Source organism: Serinus canaria, chromosome 1A, assembly GCF_022539315.1.
Source record: "Serinus canaria isolate serCan28SL12 chromosome 1A, serCan2020, whole genome shotgun sequence".
Taxonomy (NCBI): Eukaryota; Metazoa; Chordata; class Aves; order Passeriformes; family Fringillidae; genus Serinus; species Serinus canaria.
Window position 1 is genome coordinate 64,014,011 of NC_066314.1, and position 25,548 is coordinate 64,039,558.

Below are 25,548 nucleotides of genomic sequence, written 5' to 3' on the forward strand. Positions count from 1 at the left end.
GTTTCTAATTCTTCAGCCAAATCAAAAGCCTTTTAGATTTGCCTTTTCAGTGGAAAAAAATCACCCCACTGAACCAACCAAAATCCACAAAGCCTTTAGTCTTTTTTCCTAGCCATCTCCACCTCCTCAAAAAAAGCAACCAACAAATAACCCCACTTACAGTTATCTTCCACCACCACCAAAAAAAAAAACCAACCAACAAATAACCCCACCTACAGTTATCCACAACCACCTCTTAAGAGGGCTATCAGTTAGGGGTTTTTCCTTAAGAGTTAAGGGTGGAGGAGAACAAGATCATTATCAAGTGCCTAATCTAACTTAAACCAGACTTTGGTTTATTTAGAAACTGCCAGTTCTGGTGATTTTTTTTTTCCTTGATATTGAGACCATTTTTCTAAATTGCTGCGTTACATTTATACTTAGGTGGTTTGAGATTTTTTTCTTTCTAAATTTCTCTTGATCAGAACAGATTCTTTTATCCTTGCTAAGTGTTACTAGTTTTTCTGATGCCTTATCTAATGTCAGCATGTCTGGGAATAGATATGCTTCTGGAACTGACCCTATTGAAATGAAAAAGGCAAATGGGTTACTGAAAGACATAGATCTTCATAAAAATTGGGTCTTCTAGATCTGGATAGTTTTGGTAACCTAGAAAAGGAAGGAGATGAGTAGAGATTTGATCTGTCAAGTTTTTTCCTGTTGCATGACAGGAGGTGGGAAAGAGTCTTTAGCAGGTAAGCAATTGTAAAAGCTTCATGTAAAGTAGGATGGCATAAGTTTTAATTGCTTTGGGAGAAAAATTTGGTAGGAAGTAACATCCTTCTATAAAAAAGAATTCAAACAGTTCAGAGAAAGCTGACTTTGTGGTTTGGAAAATGAAAAAATGCAGTGTAAATAGGAAAATATTTTAATTGGTGTCACTGACAGTATTAAAGTATTGAAGTTCAGACCTCAGAGATCTAAAATTGGAAGGAGTTCTCTCTAGAAAATCGAGATATATTTTTAATCTGTAAGAAATCCAAAACTTTTTTGTTCTTTTATTCTTATATTCTGAATATTAGCTCTCTACACCTGACACTACACAAGAATTAAAACTGTTAAGATTTATGTATCAGAGAAATACTTGGATCTGAATCATGGAATATCCTGAGCTGGGAGGGACCCACAAGGATCATTGAGTCCAACCCCAGCAATCCCTGCCCAGACACCCCAACAATCCCACCCTGTGCATCCCTGAGAGCGGTGTCCAAACGCTCCTGGAGCTCTGGCAGCCCTGGGGCCGTGACCATTCCCTGGGGAGCCTGGGCAGGGCCCCACACCCTCTGGGGAAGAACCTTTCCCTGCTATCCAGTCTGACCCTCCCCTGCCCCAGCTCCAGCCATTCCCTCAGCTCCTGTTCCCTGGTCCCAGAGAGCAGAGCTCAGGGCCTGCCTCTCCTCTTCCCCTCAGCAGAAGCTGTGGCTGCCATGTCTGCCCTCAGCCTCCTCCAGCTGAACAGACCAAGTGCCCTCACTGCTCCTCACATGCTTCCCCTCAAGGCCCTTCGCCATCCTCGTGCCTTTCTTTGGACACTCTCTAATAGTTTAATGTCTCTCTGATATTGTGGCACCCAAAATTTCACACAATATTTGAGCTGAGGCTGCCCCAGAGCAGAGCAGGCCAATCCCTCTGTGGCCCAGCCGGGCCTGATGCCCCCAGGACAGGGCACTGTCCTGGCTCCAGGACACTGCAGCCTCATGTCCACCTGGCCATTGCCCAGGACCCCCTCCAGGTCCCTTTCCCTGGCACTGCTTTCCAGCCTCTCATTCCCTGTGTGTCCATGAATCCAGAGCTGCCTCACCCCAGGTGTGTGACAGACATGAATCCTTTACTTGCTGTTTGCAGGAGTTTGGAAAGTGAATAGGCTGGTGGGAGGATTATGTAGAGAGAGAAACAAATTATAAGCTTTGATTATTGGGGTTTGATGGAGGTTTTTGTCACCTCTTCCAGTAGGACTGGAGTCACAGTGAGCCACTAAAGCAGTGTGCATGACAACTCTGGCAGTAGTACTCAGTTAAATATGTGGTAGACTCATAAATTCGTGAGAAAACCTCCCTAGCAAATTTTACAGGGATGATTATGGTTCATTACCTGCTAGCCCTGGGATTTACTAGCCCTAGCTGCTCCAGTGTTGGGCTCATTAGAATAAAGACGAGGAGCAAAGAACTTGATGACTAATGCCCTTGATTTGCCAGTGAGAGAAAGGAATGAACAGTTTTTCATGTCAGGATGCAATCATTACAGAACTAAATTGATGCATAGAAGAGGTGGTTTTGTTTTTTTGCAGCTCTTGCTCTGCTCTTATCAGAGGGAACAGTTGCTTTTCGTGGGACTAATTAAACAAAACTGAAATGCAGACAGCTCTCCTGTGAGTAGAGTCCCCAAGAAAGGTTGGCCTGCTAAAGCAGTTCTTGAATTAATTTCCCCTTCCTTTACCCTGCAGCAGCAGTTCTAATTAATAAGTTAACACATTACTGGCTGAAGGGAAATGCACTTACAAGGTCCCCCAGGAAGTGTTTGTGCTAATGAGATGGTTTTTGAGGCCACTGTAAGAAAACATACTTTCAGCAACTGTCAGAAAGCTGGGAAGCTCTTGCAAGAGGTGAATGTCTTAAGTTTGCAGTTGAGCATTGATTTTTTTTCTAGTTCCTCTTTTCAAGCATCAGCTCATGTCTGTCTGCCAGATGATGAGTTGCAGATGTGTTGAAACACTGAAAATGCTGTGTCCCTGCATTTAGAACAGGATTTCTTCCGTATTTGCCTATAATGTGTACAGTACATGATATTATGTACAAGGTATAAAATCTCATGTTCTGTTTATATCTTTCTGTATATTTCTGTGTGATAAAATTGCTTAACACCTGCAAGCAATGAAGAAGAACCAGTCAGTGGTGAGAAGCCTGGTTCAATACCTCACCAACACAGGCCAGTGCAGAGGGCAAATAATGCCCTAGTTAAAACTGCTAGAGAATCCTGCATAAAAAGAATTAATTAGATTATTTGGACATGGAGCTAGGTTGAATTTCTTGGTTCTTCCCCAAGGTACTTCTGAAAACAAAAATGCTGGAAATTGAAGCTTCAAAACATCTGTTTGCCTGAAAAATGACCCACAGAATGGCTTCATTTTTCAACTGTAATTTGATTTCTGATTGACTTTTTCAGACTTTCATTGCAGGTGGGATTTGATATGTCATGGATATGGCTAGACCTGTTGGTTATATATTCTTTCTGGAAATGTGGTAATTGTGGCTTAAAGAAGTGGCAAAAGGTAAAACCAGATATAATGCTGGTTTTACTGAAAACCAGCTGAAAAGAGAGCATTATATCCCACAAATCATGTTTCTTGCTTACTTTCTCAGCTAATTAAAAGGCTTTTCTTCTGATAGGAATATTTGGACAAGCATTCATGGTAAAAATACATACAAATGCATTACTTTTTTGAGTTTGTGTTGCAAATGTTTTGTTAGGTTGGCAGGAGAGGAGATCCTGTGAGCTGAGGGAACCAGAGCTCCCTGCCCTCCCTGTGGCATCCCTCATGTGGTATTTTATGGGTGCATCTACGTCTTTGATCCTGCTTCATCTGATTCATGCTCTGAGTGCTTTGGCCACTTGCTAACATTTCCACTTGTTACAAGCTGAAGATGTGTAATTCCTGCAATTTTGTTAATACTCAAAGCATTAAGCATTCTGTAGATGGTAAATAAGGTTTTGTTTAAAATATTTTAATTTGCTTCATGCAAACCTCTTATATGTTTTCTTCAATATGATGAGCACTAAAAGCAGATTTTGGGTTTTTTTCCCCTTTCTGATAGCCTGGGAGATGGTAATAGGTATGGGATAGCCCATACGGACACTGGAGAAATGAAACATAAATGTCAGAAATGCTTGCACCTTGTCCTGGAGAGTGAACACAGGCAGCCTCAGGGGTCACCTGAAAGGAGTTTTCCTGTTGTGAAGCTGGAGTGTTAATGGTTTAGAGACATACAGGCCAGAACATCTCAAGCACCCCAGGTTTTCTGCAGGTGTTCTGATCAGGTCTTGAGACTAGAAGACTGTAATGCAGCAAGAATAAAAGGCAGTTGGTTCATGGATGGTGTTTACTTGTTTACTTTTATGGAGAAATGCTGTTATGCTTGGATATAAAACATCTGTTAATATTCTAGGGGGGGAAATAGTAATTCTTATTATATTTTAAATTCAAATAATCTTGATTATTGTTAGCTTTCTTTTGGTGATCTGAATTATCAAATTTTGTAGCTATAACATAGCTTTGAATGGTAGTATTACTTGAAAAAGAAATAAAAGCAGACTGAGGAAATCCTGGTTAAAATAAAAGATATTAATTTAATGTTTTTTTGTCATTTTGCTGTTAATTTTTATTTCAAGTGAATTTCATTATTGTCTGAAATTCGTATTATCCTGAAGCAAAAGCTTTTTTCGTTGTTTATATAAAAGTGGATAGACTGTCTATAAAGTTTCGTGTATCTATTCTATTTCAGAGTTTCGTAGCTCCTTTTGTAATTCGTGCTTTAACTTGTTTATTGTTTATTTCCTTAATCTTCACAAAGTGTTTCACAGGACTCTCTAGCAGAATAAGAATAGAACAAAGGTGAATATATTTAAATCAAATCTATATTTTCTCCAGACAGTAAAAAACTCTGCCATAGGAAATATTTATTGTAATGGCATCTCTGATTACTGTGATCATAAATAGTTGTGTTTGGGAAATCATGATATTCAACACAGACTGAATTTAATTTCTGTGGAAACTGCTTCTTTTCTCTATCTGTTTCTCTCCTCACCTTCCTTCTCTGCTGTCCCTTTACACATTTCCTTCCCAGCCAACTCAGCAGACATGCTGGCCTTTTAAATGTCAATCACCATCCAGATTTTTAAAGCAAATTTATGTGATTATATGCCTGGTGCAGGGAAGATTATTAAAGTTAGTGTGTGCTTAGTTCCATCTAATATAGAGCCAATTTGCATCTTGCTGAGGCCCTGGAGATGTCTCCTGAATGAATAACATTACTCCTTATCCCCAGCTCTCACTTTCCCATTGTCTCTGGCGTCTCTTAAACCAGACTAATGATACAAGTGCAGCAGTCTGAAGGAACCAAGGAGCTTGATGAAGGAGAATAGGGTGGAGAGCCTTTTGCTGTCCTGTCACTTGTTGCAGTGAAGCCTGGCCTGATAGTGAGGCTGCCAGCAAGGAGCTGTCAGTTCCCATCAGCCCAACTGTACCTGCAGCACTGTACCTGGAACCCATCAGGGCCAGGAATGTGGAGACTTCTCTGCTCCCCAGCCCTGTATAGGTGCTTGTGAACCACCCTGGAGGTGAGAGGCACCTTCTCCTGTTGGGAAGGATGAAAATTTGACAAGAAAGTCTCACAAATATGTATGCTTAGCAGAAAGATTCTTGAATGTAGAATCTGAAGAAGGAATAGAGATGGAAGCAAGTTTTGATGTAGAAGAAAAGAATTGCTGAGCCAGTCTTACTGGATAACCTAGGAAGCAAAGGGTAGGTTATTTAGAAGGGGTTTTTTATGACTTAGACCAAAGGATAAACCCACCTCAAACAAGAAGATGTTTTTACCAAGCAGAAAGATAGCACAGGCAAACAAGTCAGCAGATGTTGCAAGTAGAAAAAAGGTCTCAGAATTTTCCACTGCAAGAAAACTGAAAAACAACTTCTAGTTTAAACAGTAATGTACTGAGTTTTAGTGATTGGAGAATAGTAACATGAATATGGTAATTATAGTAGTTATGATAGGCTATAGATAAAAGTTAAGGTATAGATTGGTTCTACTGTATTAAGATGCTCAGCAAAGTATATAATTCATTTGTAAGCTACACTAAGGGTCTCCAGGCCTGCCTGCAGCTGGAGCTGACAGCTGTAGGCACAGGCTCTGTCACCCATGACCCTGGACTGCTGGAATGCCTTGCATGTAATAAACTGCATTTTGAAGAGCTGCCTGGAGTCCCACATCCCTCATTTTGGCTCTTACATGCTCCCATCAGCACTGTGCAGCAGCTGAGTGCTACAGATGACACTGGTCACCTTCATCCACCTGGGTGTGCTTAATAAATAATTGATCCAGGAAAAAGTCAGGACCCCTCATCTTGCTCACCAAAAGCAGAGAGAGCTCTGCAGTTCCTAGTGCAGGTTGTGCTGAAGCACAGCTGCTCACAGCAGACATCACAAGGTCATTTCTTGCTCCTCTTCTTTTTCCTGTTTTCTGATAGCTGGGCTCTCCAGCTCCTTCCTTCTGCTCCTCATTAGGGTGTGGAGACTCAGCTCAACTCAAGCCACTGCTTCCATGCTGGCACACATCAGGTGGCTGCTGTTCAGCAGGGCTGCAAGTGTGGCTTGTGGAGGATTTCCAAGGGGGAAAAAGCCCTGCTGGTTTTGCTGGTTGGAAGTGAGCTATCACCTTGTACTGGCTTGTTGGAAACAAAGATTACAGAGTACATGTTACTGGTAATAATGATCTTAATGAGATGCAAGAAATACACACTTGTGTTTGGTCCCAAAGCCTTCTTCATGCATTGCAACCTTATATCTGCTGAGAAAAATAATACAAGTTGAGGAGTAATTGCTTCAAGACTGTGACTGACAGCACAGTCAAATGAAGGGCTTCTGAATCTCTCCAGATAAGGGCTGGTTTAAATAAGGGTCACAGTTCACCTGATGCATTGTCATATGAATAGAGGGTTGTCTGAAAGTTAGGTATGTCTAACAGCAGCTATTATACTCAAAGATTTATTCCCACTACTGGTGGGTACAAATCACATGTAAAATTCCTCTCTGTGTGGGGTGTTTTTTTGTTTTTTTTTTTAGATTGGTCAGTTTTGTTTTTAAGTAAGTTAGTCAGAATGCTTCAGAAAAATGTGGCTTCTTTATTATGGGAATGCTGTCTTTGGTGCAGGTTTGGTTATAGTGAGAGTTTTGGTCTTTGATGGCTTCTGTTTCATATGACAAAATGCTGTAGGTGTCATTTGTCAAATGTCATACAATATGTCAGGCATAAAGACTTAGTCTCCTAGCCTGCTCTAAACTAAAATTCAAATCTGAAGATATTTAGGGTTTGGAGGTAGGGCTGGTTAAAATGTTTACTGATTTAGAATGCCTTCATACTTGGTACCAGAATGTGTTGTGTCATTCTGGCTTCACTGTTTGGCTGGCGGGTTTCAGCTTTAAATTATGTTACAATGGTCTTTTGTAAGATGCTTAGTTGGTGCATTTAATTAGAAGCAAATATATACCTGACTCCAGACAGAGATAAGAAAGAAAAGATACTATGTCCTACTTTTGAGTGCAAAATACCAAGAAATAGAAGATTTCATTTTGTGTAGAATTGGAACACTAGAGGGATAAGCAAGGGAATCTATAGGGAAAAAAAAAAAAAGCTTTCAAGATAATGCATCTTTTTCCAGAAGCTAAGGTGAAAGGATGCTAATGACTAAAGTTTCTTTGTATTCAAAAGACACCTTCAAGCTTCTTGCTTTAATATACTCTTCTGTTACATTTTAACAGCAAATATTTGGAAAATAAGAGTATTTTTGTCATCTGTTAAACCACTTCAGTTAGACTTTTTTCCAGAAGTCATGCCTATGGTGTAGGGGTGTTTTCTCAGTAAATGTATGGATGATTTCTGTCTTCCCTGCAAGAAAAATGGGAGGCTGGTGTTCATAGTGGGCCTTATTCTGAAGGAGTAGCAGGGCTGTGTGTCAATCCCTTATGCTTCCAGCTCAGGAAAGGAATGGTGACCCCCACTGTTCAGAAGGACCTTGCCTAGGTGGGAACACACTTCCTCTTAGGCAGTTAAGAAGAAAGGAGGTGGGAAGAAGCACTCCTGTAAGTGGTACTTGTGTGGTGGCCATGCTTTGTGTTGGTCCAGATAACCTCTGTAGTCCTCTCCCTCTTAAACTTTTCTATGATTCTGAATAAAATAAAAAAAAAATACTTGAGCTACTTAATTCCAGTTCTGAGGATCTTAGGTACAGATAATTAGTTTCTACATCACAAGAACCTGGAAAAACTGTCTTCAGTAATGTTTGTAATGCATTTTTGTGATGGCTAATGAGCATGTCTTTGTATATATACATAAAATATATGAATATATGCTTTAATTTTGTTTGTGAACCTGGAGAGAGGCAGTGACCCAGTTTGCTCAGAAATTATATCATTACCATGGCAGAAAATCACTAGAACTCTGTTTAATGGCACTGCTTATAGTAAAAACAATAGCTTAATAATTATCATAATAATGGAAGTAACTTTAAGGATTTCTTTAGAGTGAAAAACTACTTGACAGTATTTTTTGATAGTTCAAAAGAGAAGCTGGAATAGATGGATGAATAGCTAATTGACCAGTTTGTCTCAGTGTGAAATCTGCTGAGGCTGGAATTGGTGGACATGGTGTATCAGCAGGTAGCAGTCAGACTTGCATAAAATCAGCTGGTGTTCATGTGGTGGCAGAAAGCCCTACAGGCATGGACTGTTCAAGGGATAAAAAGTACCATCAGATCTCAGTAAGGATTTCAGTTAGCATCTTTTGGGCTTCTCAGCATCAGTAGGCAGCCTGAAAATAGTATTCCTGTGCTGGTGTTCATGTGGTGGCAGAAAGCCCTACAGGCATGGACTGTTCAAGGGATAAAAAGTACCATCAGATCTCAGTAAGGATTTCAGTTAGCATCTTTTGGGCTTCTCAGCATCAGTAGGCAGCCTGAAAATAGTATTCCTGTGCTGTTCCCTCATATCATTCCCCAAAGCAGGGGCAGTATGTTTGTTTCCCAGAAATAAATAAATACAAAGTTCTGATCAACAGTACCCAAACTACTTTTCAGAGAAGCTGTTTTCAGGCAAAACTGTCACATGAATTGTGTTTGAGCATTCATTTTCTCCCACAGGCAAGCAGTGGTTAAAGGCTCCCTTCCACATCCCTTTGCTCTGACACTGTTTGGGGACACGTTGTACTGGACTGACTGGAACACACATTCCATCTTGGCCTGCAGCAAGTACTCCGGGGAGGACCTGCGTGAGATCCATTCCAACATCTTCTCCCCCATGGATATCCATGCCTTCAGCCAGAAGAGGCAGCCAAATGGTAAGCTGTCTTGCTGTCCTTTTTTAATTGCAATCTGGAACTGATTTGCAAAAATCTTAATTAGTCTTTCTGTATGGTGCTGGGTGGCTTCAACCATGTCATGATGCAATTTTTCCAGTGCAGAGAATAGCAAAAGACCCAAAGGGAAACCAGATATTCTCTACATTTTTTGCAGGGATTTTTAAGTGCAAGAAAACTCCTCCATTTTTTACTTTTTTTCTGCCTGACACATTTATGCTCTTGTCATATTTCTCTGTTTCCTGTACCATAACTTCAGGCAACACAGTATTTTTATTTTTCTAAGTGGTAGTTCTTGAGTGGAAAGTAGTGCTAATTTGGCAGATGATATTAAGCAGAACTAGCTCTGTGTAGTAACCACTGTCTTAACAATTGTGTTAATTTACTGTATTTGCATTTTTTTAATATATATACATTCAGCACCAGTATGCTGAAGAGTTTGTAAAAATGAGAAGAGCAGAGCTGAAACAAAGTTCAGGTTTAGAGCTAAGTGCTACTCTCCAAGAAGGGAAATATTCAACATCAGTGCATTTTGGTACCATAAGTACCCCACTACTCAACACTTGGAAGTAATTTTTACTTGTTCTGTGTTTATCATTTCCTCCTTTAATCTGTGTTGCTGCCACTGATTATACCACTCAAATGCCGTTTGTGTCTTAACACATGATATGAGGTCATTCGTTATCAGAAGCATTAATCTGTGTGATTTATGTTTAACAGCTACAAACCCATGTGGAACTAATAATGGTGGCTGCTCCCACTTGTGTTTGATGTCTCCTACCAAGCCCTCTTATCAGTGTGCATGTCCCACTGGTGTGAAACTTCTTGAGAATGGAAAGACCTGCAAAGATGGTAGGCTTTGTTTTTAAAAAATCCTTTAGGTTAAGCACAAAGTAGCTGTTGGAGGTAAAGGGGATATTCCAGCTGCACTGTATGAATGATGCAAGTCAGGGGTGGCAAATTCTGAAACTATGTGTGCTTCTGCAGTACAGATAAAAGTGATTGGAAAATGCCCTCTACATTCTAAAAAGGAAGAATTCTCATGACCAAAGGGCAGGTTACATCCAGTTACAAAATTAGTTGTAGTTCTATCTCTGCCACTAACTCCCTGCAATTTTTCGGGGGCTCTGTTGTTGCTTTTTCTTAGAGAAAAAGATACCTACATCCTCTGTTGTCTCTAAAATATTTCTGACATTGATCATGAAGTATTTGGCTAATTAGATTGTACAACAACTCCTTTTAAAATTTTTCTTTAAAGTCTGATATCCATTTATTACACACACTTACACCTGACATCTCTATCTCTGAAAATAATGACATGTTTTTAGAGGTGCTGAAAGCCCTAAAACTCAAGACATGATCAAGATTTAGAGCTGCAAGCTCTGACCCAAAACTGCTTTTAGTTTCTCATTGTGGACTAATACACATGATTTTAAATTGTTATATTTTGTAAGTGTAGGTCTTGTGATGTTGTGTTGTGGTTGCTGTACTACACTAACAGGCTCAGAATTAACACTGGGAGATAATTAGCTTGGTGGTTATTTATTTGGATCATAAATAACCATCTTTCATGCAGATCATCTCCCTGGGACAGAAGTAAATAGAGGAAGAAGTGATACAGCAGAGCTTAGTGTAAATAAGCCATATGAAATGGATACAGAATTTTTTTTTTAATTGGAGTTTTATATTTTAAAAATTATTTCAGGTTTGTCAGCTATGTTCAGAGTTTTCTTTAATTTCATGCTATTTCATGCTCTCTGCTGATTATTTTTGTGTGTCTCTGTGAACCTTGTTAAAATAAATTGCTGCTTTTATGTGAAAAACAGCTCCCAATTTAGCCTGGCAGGATTGTTTATAAGAATTTCCCAATACACAAACAAGATGTTTTTCTTCCATTTCCCTTGGTGTAAGGAGAAGCTTTAATAATACTGCTCTGAGTTGGTTGTATGCAGTCAGAATGTGACACAAATCCATGTGCTTTTTCAAAAATACTTGATATGCACAGATAAATTCCAGTGTATCAAAGTAAATTACCAAGGGTAAGTAGAAGAATGGTATTAAAAATCCACCCCAGAACCTTATTAAAAGCATTTTTCATGCAGAGATAGTCAGAATCATCAGTCCACTTTTTTAGCCATTTCGTATGTCTCAGAATTTATAACTGTTGCTCTTTTCTCTCATTCCCTGAACATGAGACGCCAAATTTTATGTTCCCAGTCAGCCATAACATATATTTGATTTATAGAATATAAGCCCCCACTGTACTAGAAATATTATTAACCAAGTTGCTACAGTATTTTGTCCAGTTGTATGCAAAAAATTTGATACAGGAACATTTCTCTTATGCTTGTCAATACCATGTTGCATTTTAAACCACCATTCAGCTGCTTTATCTTTTGGGCACATTCTGCCTCTGCCTTTTCAGGAAAAAAAGGGTGGGAAGAGAGGAGAAAATTGAGACTATTTATTTAACTTGGTCTTAGAAAGGAGACAGCACATAACCCAGATGAAACAACCTACTCAAATTATTCATCAGGCCCATTGGTTTTGTGCAGCTTTGATCCTGTGCAGGGCAAATTTCTGACATACTCATGCAAGAAGTTCAGCATTTAGAGCTGAGCATGCCCCAAAATAGTGATTTTTTTTTTTTTTTCACTCCTCTCTCCCTGAAGGGAGATGCAGATCACTAAGCAGACTTAGGGCTTTTGCCCTGAGTGACCTACAAATTTCCAGAGCTCTTCAAGGCACAGATGCCCTGGAACTCATTCCTGTAGGTGTAAAGGCTGCAATTATTGATTTGGGGGAGGGAGGAAAGCATGGCAGGTGAAGAGAGCCAGAGAAGCCATAGACCAGAGTACAAGATGTAAATCTGGACTTGTCTCTGTGAGGTCTTCCTTTCTTAGGCTCCTCCAGGACCCTTGGGAAGTAAAATTGTCTCCTCATTTTCAGGTGTGCAGAGGTGGGGGATTGATTCTAGTTTCTTGGGCTGTTTTTTCCCCTTGTACTTCCCCGTTCTCTATATCTGCTGTGAAATTAGAGTGGAACCCTGAGAACTGAGCATTTTTTCCTTCAGATAGTTTCAGTGTACATCTGCAATGCTGCAGAGCTGATTAACTCTCTATTTGCAGTTAGAATGTGTACATGACCATGGGAGAGACTGGTGACTGAGAAGTGAAGAAAGGTGAAAAATTAGGCTGAGTTTCTTTTCTTTAAGATGGTTTTGTCTTCTAGCAGTAGACTAAAATCAGCCTGGTTCCTAAACCAAATTGTTTCATGGTGAAATGAGCCTCTTTGAGGAGAGAGCTTAATTTCATGCTGCGCTGTGGAGAATACTGGGCTGCGCTGGAGAGATTTTGATGGGTGAATTTTGAGTGTTTGTGGTGTTTGCAGTGCTTTGGCATTGACAGATGATGCTGGCAGCCAAAGGTGAGGCTGGCTGACCCTCCCTGAGCAGTTTCCATGACAACCTAGCATTTTTGAATAATCTTGGTTTATAGGAAATCTTCTCTCTTGCCTTTCTCCCAGTGCTAGTCTCTTCATTTTTGTAGGTTTTTTTAATCATACCTTCGAGGAGTTTTACTATTTTTGGTAAGATTTGTGAATACAATAACACACACACATTCCAATTTTGAAAGATTTCTCCTTTCTCAGGAAGGGGTGATACCTTAGAATAAAACTAACTATTTTTCTAATACCTATTTTTCTAATAATACAAATCAAAACAGTGAAGTATAATGAGATGTGGGCTCCTAGCGAGGTTTTAGCTCCCCCATTGCCTAGGTGAAAGTTTGTAAATTCCTGTCCCTCAAGCAAAAGAGAGGCAAAGTAAGTTATTTCATGGCCAGATAGTCCTCTATCAGTAAGATCAGTAAGATGTGAAGCAAAGAGTCCTTTCTGAGCACCTAGGCAGGACTTGGATCTTCTGCCAGAGAGCTTTTACCACCTTGTGTCATATTCTTGGTAATGTATTGTTCTTCTGCACAACATACTGCAATTTCTTTTTCAGTATTGTGTGTTCTGCTGTTCTGAGTTTGGCAGTGCTACATTGAAATGATCTTTTGATAGTTGTAAGACAAACCTGAATTTTCTTATATAAATGAGTTTGTCATTGAAGTTGGATTCTTACTAGTGCTTGATGATCTCTCTGTCCGTGTGCTCGGCTTCTGTCTTTGCCTGTAAGGAGTTTGACTTGTGTCCTGCCAACAGTGAAATGTGGTTTAAACCGAGAAAACCAGTGGTGACTTCAGCTGAGCAAGGAGGTGTGAGTTGCCTCACAAAGAAAAAGCAGTGCTTCACACTTCGATTTCAGCCTTGCTTTGGCCATTCTGTTCTCTTCCAGGAAAAGAGTCTTTATTTTGCCCATGGATATTCACATCCTATTTCCCTGGTAGGCCTGGAGGCAGGAAGCAGAATTCTGCACTTCCTTTTGCAATTTAGGGCTGTCCACTGCCTAATTTGCTTTGTCAGGAATAGCCAGGATCTTGATTAGACAGCACAGATCAGGATGTTAGTTTCACACCTTCATTCTTTAATTTCTTTTAAAGGAAATCAGAAATATATAATTAATTGCAGTTGCATGGTCTTTTACCTTTGTAGTTTTAAGGCTGAGCTTACATGAAAACTCTAGTTTATATTGTTGTATCAGGGACTCTTTCACAAAAAAAACTGGGGAAAAACATTTAGGAATTAAATGTTCTGGTCAAATGTGAAGTAATTCTATTTGGGATGTATTAATAATTGTGATTTCTCAGATACAGGGAATGCATTATACATGTCTTAGGTCTAGCACTTCTTTTGTATGCATTCCTGAGCACGTGTCTGTGTAGCTCAGCAACCACTGATGGTTTTAAAGTTCAATAACTTATAAATGACTGAGGCCTGTATATCATTGAGAAGATGTAATTAATTATGAAGTTTAGAAGGGCATTGGACTTAAAGCTGTGCTGTTGCATGTATCTTCGTGCTTGCTCTCATTCCCCCTTTCTCCCCCTTCTCTCTCTTGACTTCAGCTAGCACACAGATTTAAATTATTTAGAATTTTAATAGTGAATTTTTGAGGCAAGCATTAGTTCCAGTACTAATGTAATGCACCGTCCGTGAGCTTGTAATCCCAGCTTTCAAAGTGCTTAATAAAAGTAGGCTAAAGCTCTCAAAACTAAGAGTCTGGAGTAGAAAGGCTTATATGTCCATATTTAGACAAGTAAGGGGCTTGGCTTTCAAAAAATTGCTAACTCTCTTGAATATCCTGTGACTGGAGGCACTGCTCAAAAGAATCTGGAGCTTAGTCCACAAGTTGAATGGTTTAGAAACAGAGGGAAAACTGCCTCAGGTCTGCATATGTGTGTGAGATCAGAGTTCTGGCTGCAGCCTCCATCTGCCCTTTGAAAGCATCCAAGCCAGCTGAGGTTTGAGGAGTTTTATACATTTGTGACTTGTTCCAGTTCCCCTAATAAGTGCTGATAATTTTTTTTTTAAAGCCAAAAATAAAGTTATGCTTGCATGCAGCCTGCATTGTCTTTTTCTTTTTTTGAAATCTGATTCTGTACTCATGATATTCTCTCCCTCATGCTCATCATTAGAGGCTTGATTTTTCTTAGGCAAGGCAAGAGGTCTAGAGATCCTGCTGTCATCCTAGCTTTTATTTCATAACTGATCTTTGGAGTAGAAGTGAACAAAATTGATTGGTTTTGTCATGTCCTGATACCCTTGAGTACCTTGAGCATCTTCTGAGTGGTGATCAGTGCCTAGCCAGGTAAACTCTGCACAGCTGGTGTTTGCCACACTTCTGAGACCACCTGGGGTTCTGTTCCCTGGTTGTTCTCAAGGCGGTAATGGGATCAGTCTATAAATACTCCCAGCTCTTGCTATTGTCAGGACAAGCCTGGAGCTATTCAGAGCCATCTTTCCCTCAACCTGCCTGGAGGTGTGGTGCTTCTCTGCTGCTGGTTTCTTTTTCCTGAGCTGAATGACTGCTGATCTAACTAAGCAGCTGAGGTGTTGGTTTGCAAATGTTTGGGTAATAGCTCTGAAGCAAGCTTTAAACTTTTTATTGTCTGGTTGGAGGGCTCAGGGCTGGTGTTTGATGGGGGGATTGGAATGCTGGCAAAGCCGACAGATAAGGACCATGAAATTCTTAGCTGGGGTTCCAGAGTCCAGCGCGGGTTAGCTGAAAGCCACTCATTTCCCAGTGCTGAATTAAAGCTTAAACACAGTGGGTTGTTTGACTAAGCAAGTGTTGCAGGCTGAAAGAAGGATGCTGATGCTGTTGAAGTGGGTCGTCTTTGGGAAGAATGGGAAGGTCGATTGGTCAATTTTAAGGGTGAGTTTGAGCAAGGGTATGGTTTTACTGAACTGAATCTTTCTGGAAACCTGGCACTGGTAATTTGAAATGACTGTCAACTTCAGCTAGAACACACAAATTATTTTCAAATTATGTATTACACTATTTCTATATATGGTAGACAATATATACTTTGAACTCTGAGGTTAGGGCATTTGCTCAACCTTAGGTTTACTTGATAATGCTAAAAAAATATTGTTCAGGGTTTTTAATATGTTTGTCATTATTATGTTTAAAAACCAGGTTGGATAAATGACTGTGAAGTTGCTAAGAAAATGTAGTAGGGGTTTCTTTCTTCCTTGAACCTAAATTGTAGGGATTAGTGATGTACTAAGACTTTCTATGAACATGATGCACGTGTCTGCTTGAATCTTGATGCTGAATTTTTTGTTGTACTTAGTAGCAGCAAATACAGATGTACATAGAGACTACTATGCCAAGATTAATTGCTTCTGTAATTATTAAAAAAACTCCTCTCTAACAGGCCTTTTTTCCATTGGCTGTGTCTCATGCTTTACAGTATTTTGAAGGCTACATAGGCATGTAATTACAGGTTTCCCCCCTCCTGATTAATTAATGCATAAGAGTTACTCACTAGAAGAACAGTTGAGTAGTGTGTACATATATTTCTGAACACAAGGTGTTTTAGGGCAGAGGATCCCAAAGCTGATCTTAGTCCATTCTGGACTACCAATCAGAAACACTTGTAATAATATCCTCAATTTCAGTTGTTGAAAGGTGCTGTTTCCTGCAGCACTGTGAAAGTGTCTTAGAGGTTTTTAGCACCTAGAACTTGCTGTAAATGAAGCAGTGGCTGCTTTGGCATCTTTCCAAGGTTTAGCATGCAGTGAGGTTTCAGACATCAATTACTGTCTTTTTTTAAAAAACAAATTTGGCATAAGACACCAAAATTCTTCTTTCATCACCAACTTACTTCAGTTTTAGCTCTTTCAGTCTTCTAGCTCTTATTTATACCTCTTACACATCAAAATCGAGACATGGACACAGTGTGGCTTGGCAATTGCTCATTTTCACTGCATGTTCATGCATTTGTTTTCCTAAGCCTTCTCCACCCTCCCCCCTCATTCTCCATCAGTCCCTGCCAAGACTGTCCTCTCAGTCATTGAGGAGAACCATTGCACCACACTTTCCCTGCAATTATACATGCATTTTTCACCTTAGCTCAGGCTTCCCTCGGGCCTGAGCTGCTCTTATCTCCCTAAGACTCCAAACTGATAAGCCAGTTTAATTGGAATGGGGTGTGGTGGTTGTTTATCCTTCATTACCTTGAAAACTGGGGACATAGAATAGAAAATTAAATGAAAATGAACTAGATTAGACAATAAGGGCAGCTGTCATTGATAGTACCATAAGCATGCTGTGTTGCCCATGTGAAAACATCTTCTGCAGTGTAAGCTGATCTTGGTTATTTATTGTGATTCTGACTTTTCACCCTAAAGCCGGCGAGGCTTTTGTGTGCTTTGGCTCAAAATTACTTTATAAGACACTGTTATTTATCTTCATGTCTTCAATTAACTTGTTCTTAGCAAATGTGGGAGAAGGTGACAGCCCCCTTGCTCTGCATGGTCATTGCACACTGGTCTGTTCCCAAATCTGACTCCTCCAATAAGAGTTTCTCAAAGAGGTTTACTCGTGGTGTTCTATGTTACATTTTTTCCATTTGTCAGGCATTGTTGAAACATACAGCATGTTTGTCATGGTTGTCCTCTCACCAACGGCAGCAAACAGTCAGTAAATAATTAATTTCTCATCTAAGAGATTGCAGGCCATCTGTTGATTTGCATAAAATAGCAGCATAGTTGCTGCATATCTATTTCAGTAATTTGGAGGGAACGATATGGATAGAGAATATGTGCAACATGATACATTCTGGGAAAGGAAAGGACCACTGAATTTTCTCTGTAAACACATCTGACTTGTTCTAAAGAAGAATAAGCAGACATTGTGAGAAGCTTCACATTTGAAGCCTTGGAGTGGAATCCTCTGCTGGTACCCAGCAGTTTGGCTAGGTCCTGTTGATAAAAATGAAAGCAGTCTCCTGGTACTAAAGTGATTTCAGCTTTTATTATAAAAAAAAAGAAAGGCCGAAAGCAAGGGGGCCTGCAGGCCGACCAGGAGCGTTCCTGTGAGGATGTTGATAGGGATGTCCCTGATGTGGCACAAATTCAGTGGGTCAGAAGCCCCTTTTTATCCTGGTTTTTGTCCCTTTGGATTGGTTTCTTTTTGGATCCTTCATTTGCATGAAGGTTTAAGGTGTTTGATTGGCCCGTTACAGTTCTGTCCAGGCTGGCTCTTTGGCTTTACTTAGGTGTATTACTCTTTTAACCCCTTTTACAATATAACAACCAAACTAACAGTACATGCTTAACGATCTATCAACTATTTTACAACAGTTTCTAACTGTCAGGACCCAGGACATTCCTCTGGCTGCCCTGGGTGATTCGAGACCCTGGAATTTGAGACCCTGGCAAGGGGCTCAGAGGCCTTGGCACAGAGTCAAAACCACCTGTGCCTTCAATTTTAGTCCATGGTAAAAATGACCAACTTTGTGTGAAGATTTACAAGCCACAAGAGTTTGAGTAGGATGATAGTTAATTTGTCACAGGGTGAAAAAGTAGAATTTTGGGGTTTCAGAATGGGTGTTCAAGAGGCAAGATAGAGGAATCTGGGCGTGTCCTGTCCTTCTTGTCCTCAGTCTTCTGCTGTGATGGTGACACTTTTTGATTGGTTTAGAGTAGAGACAGACTGTCTAATATAGGCGATAGGTATTGGAAAATTATTGTAAATAACGTACATGTAGTTCATAGTATAAAAAGTTAACACCACCCCAAGGGCAGTCACTGTGCCACAACCTGACCTGCTGGACAGATCTCAGCAGGTCAGAGAAGGAATGTAATAAATAAGAAAAAATGAACAACCTTGAAAAGCAGAACCGGTGAATCTCGACTTCTTCAGTCACAGGGCTGGGAAAAAAAGACTCTAATACCACAGAAACCCGAGATCCAACCTATTTTTAATACTGTGAAATCAAGGTAGCTAGACCATATTGTTGGGAAAAGAACAGATTCTCTGTTTCCAGGAGTGTTTCCAAGGTGTTTGTGTTTGTCCCGTTCCTTCAGGTGCCACCGCGCTGCTGCTCCTGGCCCGCCGGACGGACCTGAGGCGCATTTCCTTGGACACGCCGGATTTCACGGACATCGTGCTGCCACTGGAGGACATCCGCCACGCCATCGCTATCGACTTTGACCCTCTGGAAGGGTACATCTACTGGACAGATGATGAAGTGAGGGCCATCCGCCGCTCCTTCCTCGACGGCTCGGGCAGCCAGTTCGTGGTGACCGCGCAGATCGCGCACCCCGACGGCATCGCCGTGGACTGGGTGGCCCGCAACCTCTACTGGACGGACACCGGCACGGACCGCATCGAAGTCACCAGGCTGAACGGCACCATGAGGAAAATCTTGATATCAGAAGACCTGGAAGAGCCCAGAGCTATTGTGCTGGATCCCATGGTTGGGTGAGGAGCTGTTTGGGAGCATTTTTTAACATATTGGTCATGCAAAGAAGATACCTCTGTCTGCTTCTGTGTAGATAGTGGTTAACTATCTCCATAGTTTATCTATCTGCTATCTATGTAGTGATAAACCTCTGAGCTTTCCAAATGAAAACACTGGGATTCTCTGAAAGATAAGGCTCTGAGGCACAAGCTCTGCTGCTCTATTTTGACCACCTGGGTAGTCACATTTTGTGTCTATATTTTATTATTTTTAAAAATATTTTTGTGGACTGCATGAATCAGCTTGTTTATTCTAGCTAATAGCACTGATTATATTGTCTTGCTGAGCAGACTGATAGAGGAATTTTGTGTGTTTGCATGCCAATTATTTCTGAAGGGTTTGGGCATTCTTACCTGGGTAAAGAAATTTTTTTGGTTTAGGGATGTAACTTTGTGCGGGCTATGTAGTTTTGGGGAAGAGCAGTCCAGAAGAAGCTATAAGAATATTGGAGCTTTGGATTAATAAGGTTTTTTCTCCTTTGCAGGTACATGTACTGGACTGACTGGGGAGAAATCCCAAAGATTGAGAGGGCAGCACTGGATGGCTCAGACAGAATTGTGCTGGTGAACACCTCGCTTGGCTGGCCAAATGGGTTGGCACTGGATTATGCAGAAAGCAAAATATACTGGGGAGATGCCAAAACAGACAAAATAGAGGTTTGTAACTGTACCTGCATTTTTTATTCCATGAAGTTATAGAATGTAGTTTTGCTTGTCTAGGTGTTCATATTCTGATACAGCTGAAAAGGATGATGGGATAGTGGTTGAGTTTTGCTTTTAGAAACAACTCTCTTCCTCTCAGCCTTTGGGCAAGTTACTTGCTATTCTTCCCTCATTTTTTTGGGCGTAAAATAGAAATTTATCGATGTAGTAGAGCTGCTGTCTTTGTAAGAATGTGTGATAAGGACTTGTTAAATAAATAAATTCTTAGGTCATCATGGGAAAAAGCTTTTTACTGGGATTAATGTATATAGTTTTAAAAAAAATTATCTTTGACTCTTTGCTCAATTTAGAGCCTAGTAAAATATATTTTAAAGAAATTAATCTTCTTTCACATGTACTTATTTATACTTCCAGAAATCCTTTATACTTTGCATCTCCCTTGTTTAATTAGAGTTTCAGCAAGAGCATAGATTTTCCTTTTTTTCTAACATGTCCAGTTGAAACTTTTAATTTAAAAAAAAGGACACTTTTTCTTCTCTCCCACATTGAAAGTCTTGCATTTACTTTTGTTGTGTAACAGTTATGAAACAAATTTGGCATTTACTATCTGTCAGTCTTTGAGGAAATTGTATTGTTTAGCATTTGATCAGTTTGCTGTCAAAAGCTTTTGTTGGAAGTGGAAGACTTGACTGCTACCTGGTGCTCAGGTCTGCCTGTGCTGTATCCTGGTAGATTTGCCTTCCTTTGAGGAATTAGGGCCTTCCTTGTTGATTCCTAACTGTTGCAAATAACTTTGAGCACTTATCATATTTGGCACAATCATATCTTTTCTAGACTTACAAAGTTGATTTTACTCATTTATAACTTAACAAATAAGGTGAAGTCATAGTCATGTGCTGGAAGGTCACATAACTGATAGCTCTCCTTTAGAGCCAAAGGAACTCCAGTCCTGCAAGGTGAGTTGCTTTGAAGCACTCCTTGAGAGAGCCTCAGGGAGCAGAGTTTTCTTTGTCCTGAAAGCAAGATTTAGTCTGTAATTCACCTAATATTACACCAGCTCTGAGAAAAGAGGAGAAAATAGTCTTAGTGATGTGTAGAGACTTATTTATTGAGCACTTCAGCCCTGATCCTGTCTCAGCCTTGAATGTGTTTTGCAAAAGGAAAGTTAGGCATTTTTCACCCCCATGTTTGCCAGAACACTGAGATTCCTTATTAATTAATAATGATTCTTTCCAGTGCTGGATCAGTGTGTGGCAGAAATTTTCATCTAGGTCAGGCATGAGCTCACTGCTGCAATTCTGTCAAACTGGCTAGAACACATCATAGAATGTTTATGTCAACATTACAGTGTCTGTGGCAGGACAGAAGATATCTGATTTGGCACAAAGGTTTTTTGGGACAATTTCCATTTCATTGTTCTTAAATCAGTGTAAGCCAGCAAAATGAGTTTGTTCCAGGTTGTCATGTACCATCTCTGCAGGGCATCAGAAAAGATTTATCACTCTAAGATTTCAGAATTACTAGTTATTTTTTCCTATGAGTCTCCAAGTGTTAGAGTTATATTACTGCTGCTGCTTTTTATAAAAAGTTAACATTTGTTAGCTCTTATCAACTTGCAGTAAATCTTGAAACAGTCAGGCTAAAACCTTTAAAGCAACAGAGAAGAAGTTCTCCTACAGTTTTTCTTCAGTGCTTTTGGATTTTAGTTTTGTTTGAGCATGTGCATTTGTTATTTTTTGATTCCTGAAGGTGTTCATTTAGGCATATGTGACACAGATCTATGAAATGTTATGTGAGGTGACCAACACTTCCCACACAGACACCTTTTGACAGAAGATGTTGGTCCTTGTAACTAATTTTAGGTGGTGGGTGCAGAACAAACAAAAGCAGATGTTGTAAGTTGTGGAAATGGTTGTAGGTGTTAAAAGCTTACACATGTTACTAGGAAGACTGGGTAGGTTTGTGGAAGGGGATTCCACTGGAATTTAGTGGCAAATAAAATTGCCTCTGAACTATAAATCACTGAACTGTAAATTGCTGTAGAAGGGAGTCTTCTTGAAAAGTTTCTTTGTTATGCAGTTCTGTGAGTGTAAATGTTGATTATTCTTTGAGAAAGGATACTGGGATGGGTAGACCTTTGGGCGAAACCCATACAGTCTCTCTTCTCCTGTGTTGAGGCCATTCTGTCATGTTCTTCCTTAGATGCAATGTTGCTGCTTGCTAACTGCCCTTTAGAGTGGCAGAAGGGGGTTGAAAATCAGTGACCCTGGTAGTGAACATCACACATGTTCAGTGGGCTTCTGCAGTTAGTAAAGTATGGAAGGGCTCTATAGGATGAAGTGGGGGTGTCCATCCAAGAGAATGGTTCAGTCTAAAGGGGATATTTTTTTATCCACACCTGTCTTGATTAAGGAATGGTGCTTTCCAATTTAGTGCTCCCACCAAGACTCTCCAAACCACACACCTCTCACTTCCCCCAACAGGATGGAGTGGAGAATTGGAGGCACAAAAAGTAAAGATCACTGGTTGAGATAAGAATAATTTTCTGATAACAGAGATAAGATAACTAACAGTAACAGCACAGTAGTAATGAGAGAAAGAAATTATTCATTCAGAATATCTCTGGCAGTAGAAAAAACTGGATGGCTCCCTCTCCCCCTTCCTGTTTCCTCAATTTGAAGGAACCCCTTCTCCCGGGAAGAGAGTCCTTTCCCCCACCCCCAATGACTTGAAAGGGTACAGAATAACCTCCAGATCCTGGCTATGTAAAAATTAATCATGTCCTAGCCAGAACCAGGACATGTCCTATTCCTTATTTTATACCATGTACATCATGCCCAGGTCCTTCCAACTGATACATGTATATATACACAAAGTACAGCTCTCATTTCTGTAATCAATGGCCATTTCCCCAAGGTGTCTATTGAGTTAAGTCCATGGCTGTGGGTTCTATCTGTCCCAAGTGTCTTCCAGGACAGGAGGATTCTTGTGATGTTGACTGGTTGCAAATTACATCAGGAGCTGATGTGTGTCTGGAGCACTCCACCCTCATTGTCCATGGAGTTATGGCATGCAGTGGCAGTGTCATTCGGCAGCCAATATCATACAGCTCAACATCACACATTGTTCTCACCCAAAAAATAACCCCCCCTGAGGTACCCACTTTGTTTCCCCATCCCTCTACATTACCAAGTGCACCCCAGTCTTGAGCAAAAACAATCCCACAGATGGATTTGCCTTTGCTTGAGTTAGAGCTTTGCTTTGCTTGAGGCAGAGCTGATCCAAACTGTTTTCCCTAACACATTCCTCATGGGCACCACAAGGACTTTGTCCCCTTCTACAGCAAGTGGAGATTTTGATTGGGCAGAGCTAGCTGGACTAGTAGAACCTCTGGTGTTAACTAACCAGGTGGCCTTTACTAAATGTAGACTCCTGTCCTAATCTATGATAGCTAAAATATTACTAACATTTCAAGTTTGCTCACTGCCTACTCTCCAATGGCAACCAGGAATCTTGAGGAGGTTTGCTGCACTTTCCATGCCCTCACCATCCATTTTTTAATATCTGTGTAATAGAAGATGCTTTGGCCTTCAGTAAATGTTTTAAACTTATATTTGAAGAAAGGAACTGGCATGGGTGCAACAAAGAAAGGTGTTTGTGACAGGTTCCAAAGATGAAACTTGGGATTGGACGTGAAGGCATCAAAATAAAATACCTGGTCCCTGCTTTGCTTCATGTGTTTGTGAATAGTTGAAAAGGGGGATAAAAGCAGGATGAATGCATTTGTGTACTTGCCTTTATTGCCTTTAAGTAGTTTTTTTCATACATGATTTTACATACTTTGTGCTTTTCTTATTTTTCTCGCCTTTGCATGTGGGATTCCTCAGAACCCTTATTTAATTGCAGGGGTACCAAACTGAATGTCATTCTTGCAAGCCATGTTTCTGGTTTGTTTGTGCTACATAGGAGCTTTTATTATTTATTTTTTACACACTGATTCATGCTATGCTGTTCTGGAGCCCCCAGACGATAATAAAGCATCAGCAGGGGTTAATGGAGACTGGTAGGGGGTACAGCAGGGAGCTTTTGTTCCCATTTTATCTGGCAGCCTGCAGCAGGCAGAAGCAGGCTGTGGCTCAACAGCTTCGTCATTTATCTCGGTCAGGTTTCACTGCTGATAAACTTCTATTGAAATGGATGGCTGCTATTGTGCTTACCAGTGGGGAAGATTTCTCATTGACTTGCTACAGGTTTAAAGCATTTTCCTGCCGTGCTATGAGGTTAAAAATGTATGATCTGCTCTGTTGAATTGGTCTTGTGTTTTCCTGCTCCAGTGAATATTTGTGTTCCTGGCACGTACGCTACCTGTTTTAAGGCATAGGTTGGATTTTAAATGGTCAGCAAAGCTGGTATTGATAAAGCAATTATAAATGGCTGCATGCATGTGTGGCTGTGTGTGTTATGGGGAAGTCACGATGATATGGCTGATTTCTCATCGTTTTTCAATCTCTGCTTCATTTTTCTTTATTCATCCTCTCCTATTCCCCATTCTCAGAGCCGGAGATGGCACCCACTAACACCTACTAGTGGTGAGTGTAAAGAAAGGATGTACCTCCTCCTCAGATCTAACCTTTAGCTGGTGATTTCTGAGTGCAGCTCCAACTTGAAGTGTTTGTGCATTCCCGAATCTATTAGCCCTGCCTGGCATTACTGTCTCTAATCCTCATGATTAATATGGAAAGTATTGCATCCTGCTGTTTTTCAGCTTAAGTACACACAGTGTTCAGAACTCAGCCTTGCTGGACAACAGGAAAAGCAGATGCTGCTAAGACTTTATAGAGCACAGAAATCTTGAACAGAAAGGACATTTTTGTCTTTGACCTAGGAGCTAATAGTCTGGCATCTAGAGAATGCTCTAATTCATATTCTAATCCTGAAATTGCAGGGCTATATTTTCCTCTGATGACAACTCCCTCAATTTTACTGCCATCCTAATAAGGAAATTTTGTTTTCTAAGTATACACCAATTATTTTCTGACTGAGAATTTTTGTCTCATACCATTAGTCTTTGTTCTGTGAAATGCTGAAGACTTGCAAGCCTGGTTACTGATCCTACCCCATCCAAGCCTACTTGAAGCACAGATTTGAAAACTGAGAAGCAGAATCCATTATACTCCTAGCTCTTGAACACAGCTACTTTTGTGTACTTGCATTAAACTTTTGCAGGTATGAGAAGTAAGGTAGTTGATACAAATACCCTGAAGTTGCTTTGCTGTTTACTTTTGCTTTGGATAGTTGTGGCACTTGGGAATTTCATTCAACAAAAACCAAGTATGTACTGTAGAGGGTAGGGACAGATCCCTGTACTCCATCCCTGTTTCAGAAATTTAAGGCTTACTTTGTTGGGGTATTTCCAGCTATTTCTTAACACCTGCTAGGCCTGTATTAAGGAAAAATATAGATTGTTGAAATTAGTAGTAGAGTAAGGATTTATTTAAAAAAACCAAACAAAACAAACCAGCACTGGTTTGTACTTGGTGTAATTTTCGTTTGAGAGGTTTCTTTTGAACTTCTGAATAAAATTATATGATGCTGACCAAGATAGTAATACTTTATTAAAAAGCAAACAAATGACAGCCACAGACAACATATTAGTAAAGTCTCCTGGCTGTTGCAGAGCTGGATACAAGACTTTGAATAGTCCCTTGTCATGGACTCCAATGTTGAGTTAGTACCTCCTGGCACTGTAAGCTTGTAACTATTTATTAAAAAAAATTCCTTTTTTTTTTGCTTTGATTTTTGAAC

The 25,548-nt window shown here is 40.2% G+C and overlaps 1 protein-coding gene across 2 annotated transcripts in view; it reads left to right on the forward strand.

The window, feature by feature from the left end:
- Positions 1 to 25,548, forward strand: part of LRP6 (LDL receptor related protein 6) — a 123,015-nt gene that overhangs the window by 51,941 nt on the left and 45,526 nt on the right. For both annotated transcript variants that reach the window (XM_050970164.1, XM_050970162.1), the window contains exons 4-7: positions 8,950 to 9,146; positions 9,885 to 10,016; positions 18,645 to 19,041; positions 19,566 to 19,737. In XM_050970164.1, coding sequence (XP_050826121.1) covers positions 8,950 to 9,146; positions 9,885 to 10,016; positions 18,645 to 19,041; positions 19,566 to 19,737 — 898 coding nt within the window. The remainder of the gene's footprint in view (positions 1 to 8,949; positions 9,147 to 9,884; positions 10,017 to 18,644; positions 19,042 to 19,565; positions 19,738 to 25,548) is intronic.